The 7150-nt window shown below is 46.6% G+C and overlaps 1 protein-coding gene across 1 annotated transcript in view; it reads left to right on the forward strand.

Annotated features, from left to right (window-relative positions):
* Positions 1–5724, forward strand: part of Fam189a2 (family with sequence similarity 189 member A2) — a 55809-nt gene extending 50085 nt beyond the window's left edge. The window contains exons 9-11 of the mRNA XM_028764039.1: positions 681–833; positions 3195–3487; positions 5518–5724. Of these exons, the coding sequence (XP_028619872.1) occupies positions 681–833; positions 3195–3487; positions 5518–5724 (653 nt within the window). The remainder of the gene's footprint in view (positions 1–680; positions 834–3194; positions 3488–5517) is intronic.
* Positions 5725–7150: the final 1426 nt, after the last annotated feature.

Consider the following 7150-nt stretch of genomic DNA (forward strand, 5'->3'; position numbering starts at 1 on the left):
CCTGCCACTGAGCCCCAATGCCACATACCTTAAGACAAATTATAAAACATTGTTCTCTTCTCTTAAGCACATTTGTTTTTCACAGGGAATTTTCCCGTCAGAAACTCAGCTTTCCAGATGCTGCTGCTACATTTCCTGGGCAAGGCTCATCCGATTCCAGTGTCATTTGCTGATTGATTTTGCAGCCACTGGCTCCTTTGCTAGACTATTGAGAGTGTCCCAACCTGAGAATCCCTTGGGCCAGGCAGATGTGCATCTGCTAGCCTTGTCTCGGCAGTCCACAGGATAGCACCCTCACTCACATAGGTAGCATCTCCCCTAAGAGCCGAATACTGTAAAAAGCTTTGGTACTTTTGGAGGCTGCCTCAGGATGCCCTAGTGAAAAAGATTCTGAACACCTCTAGGAAACAAACCAAACTGATGTTGTGACATGGTCTCTTAATTTTGCCCTTTGGGCTTATCGTTTTTCTTGTTTGCTTTTTTTAAGTGTGGAAGGGTGATTTGGAGAGGGAGGCTTTTCCATGGTGCTGGGAACTAAAACTGACCAGGCCACCAGCCTAAGTAAACATTATTAATTATATTACTCTTGTCTTGGCAGGTTTGGGCCTACAGGTGTTTCCTGACCAACATTTTGAAGGCTACAGCTGTTGAAATAATGTATTTGTTTTATTTTAAATCAGGTGGGGTTCTTACTAACACGACTGGTGAAGAAAACACATCTGGATCAACTCCTATTTCCAACCTGGTTCAGCCTCTGAGAAGCCGGAGAGCTCTATCACTTCTGAGGACAAGATCAAAGAGTGACCCTGTGCTTCACCATTCAGAGGAGAGAGGTGATGTCACTCTTCAGGCTCTTGGTAGACCACTTCGATTTTTTGACTGGTGCTAAGTATCATTTAAAGTGCCAGGTACAATCAGGTGGCTCTGGCAAGCTGAGGGCCCTTCAAGTTTAAGCAATATCTTGAGAGAGGTTGAGAGGCCATGGGAAAAATCAGATATTCTATGTTCACATTGGGAAAATACATGTGGTATTTCTTTAAAATTAAAATAATACACACACACACACACACACACACACACACACACACATATTGTGTTGTGGGGGGGGTACACCATGGCGCATATGTAGAGGTTGGAAGACAAGCTGTAGCTGTATGGGTCAGTTCTCTTCTTCTAATGTGGGTTCTGGGGCCTCTACTCAGGCTGTCATATTGGAGGCAAGTGCCTTTACCTGATGAACCACTTAACTGGCCCTGGCACTGTGTGGCTGGTGGAACTGCTCCCGAAGTCATGGGCAGTCAGATTTGGTTGCCCATGATGCTGTTCTTGGAACAACTTTAAGATTATTATGAGAACTGTCTCCCGATTTCCCAGTTGCTGGCCGTTCTCTAAGAATCAGTCAAGGATTGTATGGTCTTATTCTCTGGCTCTACAATTTTGTATTTGTTATCTTTTTCAGTGTGTTATCTTTTTCTAGTAGTCTCAATTATTGGAATCTGACTATGTGGTTTTTTTTTTTTAACACTTTGGATACAGTGAAACATGTTATTTCATCTCACACCCTCATTGTTTTGAGTATAATAAGATGGAAGCCTCTTTTGAATATATGAATACCTGGACATCTATGAACACCTCTCATGAGAGAAAAATATATAAAAACCAAGGAAGCAAAGGAATAAAGTAAACAGCTTTTGTAGTTCAACCAGCAGGGGCCTCTGGGGGAATTAGTCTGCTAGCTATGCTCTGTTCTTCGGAAGCTCTATGCAGAATAACTAGATACCCTCTAACCCTTCTCTCTGGTCCTGTCTGGCCCTTGTGGTCTCTGTTCTGTCCCTTTGACAGTGAGTGTCATTTGTCACAGCTCTGGACCGACCATATGGAAACCACAGAGAACATTTCTCTTGTCCCTGCAGCAGCTTCCTGCTCCTGAGACTAGCTGTGTGCCTCTGCAAACCAGTAGGCTTGGCAGCCTGGCCTCTAGTTCAAAGACCCACCTTCACTGTGGAGATCCTTTATCCTACCTGGCAAGTTGAGTCTTCGAGCTGGCCCTGTGCCAGCTTCCAGGAGCACGTAGCTATTTGCACAGCAAGGGGAGGCTGGACCCTCCCTTGCATTCTTCAGTCCTGTGGAAGAGAGGACATTTATCTGTTTGCTTGTTTTACTGGGGAAGGCACCAAGTTGCTTTCAATGAGCAAGTGTAAACTCCTCTCTGTCTTCACATGGTTTTACCCTGTGTTTCTGGAAGACTTGTCTATAATGTGCACACAGCAAGCTGGAAGGACAGCTTCTAACCCTGGTTCAGAACTCCTGTCTACCTTTCTCCAGAGAAAAAGGAAACCTCCTCTTCTTCCGCCTATCCTTCCACCTTGTGCTTCCTGCTTCCTTGAATATCTAAATCCGCACTTATGAGGCCTTTACAGATTCAAGTTGACAGTTGTGTGCTCTGAAGGCTGATGGTGGCTTATGGACACATGGAGATCTGACCTGGGGATCAACTTCTCCACCCAGTTCCTGGTAAAATAGCTTCTTTGCCAGTCTTTCTACCTTTACTGATGGAAGCAGCCATGGAAATTAGAGCCTGCAATGGATTTTTTTAGACCCTCTGTTGACTTCTGGAATGATGTAACTTTCTGCACCTAAGTTTTCTGTAATAGTCATAGATCTGCCTCACTGCCACGGTGTGAGCTCAGTAACTAGAATCAGTACAATGTCCTTGAGGATGTTTAGGACGAAGGTACCGTGACAGCCCACTTTCTGCTCATCCCACAAGTGCATCATCTGTCCATTCCTCTCTTTGACTTTTCCAAACCTATCTGCTTCCAATGTTCTCTTGTTGGTCCACCATCGTTTTTCTGCTTGGCCATTCATTCCTATCTACTTGCTGTACCCCATGAAACACGCTCGTCTGTGGTTTGCGCTGTGGATTTTGTGCTGTGTCATTCATTGCGTTGGGGACTGTTTATGTGTCACAGTTCAGCGTCTCAGCACACAGCCTATTGGAAGTGCATTTCACACAATGGTCTGTGACAGTTTCATTCCCCTTAATTCCTTCCATTCTTCAAGATGGTGAGATGTACACGCATGGCCTCGGGCATCTGCCACATGTTGTCTATACTGAGTGCTACATAGTACACTGTACTATGGTCAGTGTTCAGAGGGGCTTGTTCAGTGGTGACTTTTGTCTTTGTCCACAGCTACCCCAGTGCTCAGCTGCGAAGCTGCGACTCAGACAGAAAGGAGGCTAGATCTGGCCACGGTGACCCTGAGGAGAGGTGCAAGACTGCGGGCATCAAGATGCAGACCCCGCTCTCTGATAGATTACAGGTCTTACATAGACACGAAGCTGCTGGTGGCCAGGTTCCTGGAGCAGTCCTCCTGCAGCATGACTCCCGACATCCATGAACTTGTAGAAAACATAAAGTCTGTTCTGAAGTCTGACGAGGGTCACATGGAGGAAGCCATCACGAGTGCCAGTTTCCTAGAGCAGGTACTGTTCTGTACAACATCAGGCATGCTTCCAGTAATTGGTGTCATTTCCCATTGGAGGCAGAGGGAGCCTATGGTCACTCTCTAGGGACCTGGAGGAAGGGTTATGTCCTCAGAGAAGACAATAGAGAGCTATCCTCTGGGCTTCATCACTTTTTCATAGTGCTCTTGGCCCAAGGGAAGAGAACCCCACTTCCTGGGAGGTAAAACTATGCCCAGTAAAAAGTAAAGAATCTGGGTACCACAGAGTTCATCACGGAGTTCACCATGCTTGTAATTCCCTTGATGGGAGGTTGCCCAGGATGCAGTGTTTTCCCAGCTCTTGATTGGCAAGGTTCTAGGAGTGATTCCCATGCCCAGTGAATTGCTGGGTCAGACAATTGGCTGTTAGGACTTAGAGCAGTGGTTCTCAATCTTCCTAACGCTGCGGCCCTCTTTCATACAGTTCTTCATGTTGTGGTGACACCCCGACCATAACATTATTTTTGCTGTACTTCATAATTGTAATTTTGCTTCTGTTATGAATAGTAATGTAAATATCTGTGTTTTCCAATGGTCTTAGGCAACCCCTGAAAAAGGATCATTCAACCTCTCCAAAGGGGTCTCAACCTACAGGTTGAGAACCACTGGATTAGAGGACCAAATACCTTTCTCTCCATAGATTAAAAAAGTAAAAGGTGTCCTAAACTGAAGCCACCCTGATAAAAGACCAAACTGGGCATACATGGAGTCCATTTGGGCTTTGGGTTTCTCATCGTTAAACGGAAGGCTTGGGCTAGGTAGTCTTCAGCCCTGTGTCCCCTAGTAAGTGGAATTTCCTCCCAACAAGAGTCTTCTCTTTACCCTTTTGAGAGCTGTTGTTACCTGTTGGCTGTTTATTCATTTTCCTGGGTCGGCGGAGTAGATGCTGTAGACAGTACACCACGGTGCCCTGTGTTACCTGCTCTGATACATAGTGGCTTCAGGAAGATTGTCCTGTGAGGTTTGGTAGCAGTGAGACTCCTGATTCTTTCCCGCTAACAATATCACCATAGTGACATGATAGTTCAGCTTTCCACAGATCATCCCTTATCAGTCCTACCCAGATGAGAAATATTCTGTATTTTGCATTTTTGAAAGGTGAAATGCTACTGTTACATATAAAAAGTCATATGACCCATTAAAGACAAGCCTGTAGGGCGTTCACAGATACAAGTGTCCTGCTTCTTTCCGCTGTTTAGCCAGAGCTTTTCAGAGCCACCTGAAGCATCATTGATTTTCACTGGCATTCTATAAACCTGATCCAGGACAGTGGTTCTGTGTTGGGACCACCTGCTTCTTGTTAAAACTCCCAAGCTTGGAGCTAGGGAGATGGCTCAGTGGGCCAAATGTTTGCTGTGTAGGCATGAGGACCCAAGTTCAGATTCTCAGTATCCATATCAAAACAAGGCATGGTGGCACCAGCATGCAACTCTGGTGGCTCCTGGGGGCTCCCAGTCTAACCAATGTGGCCAGCCAGCATCAGTTGCAGTGAGAGACTCTCTCCAAAAAACTAAGGTGGAGAGTGATAGAGGAAGCCACTGGGTGGCAACTCTAGACTACACATTCACACACAATCGAGTGTACTGCACACGCATACACACACACACACACACACACACACACACACAAAGCAATAGGTGGCAGGTGAGACCTTATGTTCCTAACAAGCTATACTGCCTACATCCCTCTCTACCTGGGTTGGAACACAGGGATACTGGAGAAATAGGAAGAGAACAACCTTAAAAATAAGACAAGAAAGTGCAATTGAGCCATTATATATGGCTTGCCTACTGCTGAGACAATAGAAAATTAGGAGAATTTCTTCAAAACTTCACAAAGAAGGCAACGTTCAAAACATCTTTGGAAGTCTAAGTAGATTCTACTTTGGAAAACATACCTCTCTATTCTGAAATAACTAAACGTTAAAATCCACAGATGGATACAAGGGGTGGGTCAAAAGGCCAGCGCTGGTGGGGCTAACATCTTCCCTTTCCTGCTCTTTCCCCAAAGATAATGGCCCCGGCACAGCCCAGCACGTCCCAGGCCCAGGCGCTGACCTCGAGGAGACAGCCTGGCCTGCTGCACCTGCGCAGCTGTGGAGACCTGAGCACCTTTTCCCTGGGAGCAAGGCCAAGAGCTGAGAGAAGGCCCCAGCAGCGAGCTGAGGCTGAGCGGCCACACAGCCTCATTGGTGTCATTCGAGAGACTGTCCTGTGAACTGAGTGACATAGAAGGATGTCCCTACTCAGAGCTGTTTACTGTCTGGGAGCTGGGGGCACCTCCCCTGTTAACCCCTCAACAGGGGTCCTCGGGTGGACACTTATTCCTGCTCTTTGGCTCCCTTTTTGCTGACGAGGGCACTCAGGTGAACTCGGGTGAAGTAAGTTCTTCCTGACCCTTCCAGTCTGTGTGTTCCCGGTTGGAGGAGAAGGCAGGGAGGGCTCTTTTGTCTGCTGAATCTCACAGTATCCCCAAGGGGTGCGCACTGGGTGAGCAGAAAACAGGCTCCTGAGTCTTTGCCTGCCTCACCCCTTATGGCTCTTGTTGTTGCCAAGTTCATTCCCTCACTGTAAGGGGAGAACTGCTGGGCTATTTATAGCTGCCTGCGGCCTCTGGGCTGCTCAGTGAGAGGAATTGGCAGGAGATATGATGGTTAACACCATGGACTCCAGTCCTCCAGCCTCCTTTAGGTTACTCTCAATCCCATCCTCTTTAGGAAAAGCAGGAGACCAGCTAAGCGGTATTTTTTTTTTTTTTTTTACATGAAGGACGTTAAGGGAGAGCACTATGGTTGAGTCCATTCTTTCATGCTTGCAAACTAGAACACTTAAGACAGAACAGAGAATAAAGCGCTGACTTTGGAAAATCTGGGCTCCATGTGTAGTGTTTGTGTGCGCTCAGATGACCAGGCCTTAACTCATGGAGGGTTTGGAGCTTGGAGCTGTGGTGGCTGGGGTTCCCCTCTAGGCCACCAAACCAGGTTTATTTCCACAGTTCTGGAACCTCACGGATAACAATGCATCAGGCAAGCCCTGGGCTGAATTTAACACATGTTAGGCTGAATGGCACTGTGAACCTTGCATTCTAGTGGCCATGAACTTCTAGTCAGGAAAGCAATTACCAATAGTCTTGATGCTAAGAAGTAAGGGGGTGGTCAGGGAGGGCTTCTTTGAGGAGATGACATTTGAGCTGGGCCTTGACTTTGAGGACCAGGGGAGACTATTTGAGGCAGAGACAGAGACCAGGCATACTAGCGATCACAGAATTGTTTTGAAGGAAAGGTGGAAGCCTGGCCAGCTGCATTTTATGTTAACAGTGAGATACCATGGAAATTTCTAACACAAGAAAGATAAGCTTAATCCTATTTCAGAACAATCACCGTGCTACTGGGAAAATAGTTAATTTCGATGGGAAAGGAGGCAAGGAGATAGACTAAGACTGCCTGTGGGGTGAGCACTGGTTTTATTGGGCCCCGCGTCAGTACTATGATGAGGGTGTTGAATTCTCATTTGATGCTCACCACATCCTATTTGGTGGGCGCTGCTATTTGTCACCATTTTATAGGATATTGATATTTCATGACATTCACACCCAAGTGGCCGGACTCAGCAACCTTTCTGAGTCCAGCCTCTTGGGTAGTAGC

Source organism: Grammomys surdaster, unplaced genomic scaffold, assembly GCF_004785775.1.
Source record: "Grammomys surdaster isolate TR1022 unplaced genomic scaffold, NIH_TR_1.0 141, whole genome shotgun sequence".
NCBI classification, from domain to species: domain Eukaryota; kingdom Metazoa; phylum Chordata; class Mammalia; order Rodentia; family Muridae; genus Grammomys; species Grammomys surdaster.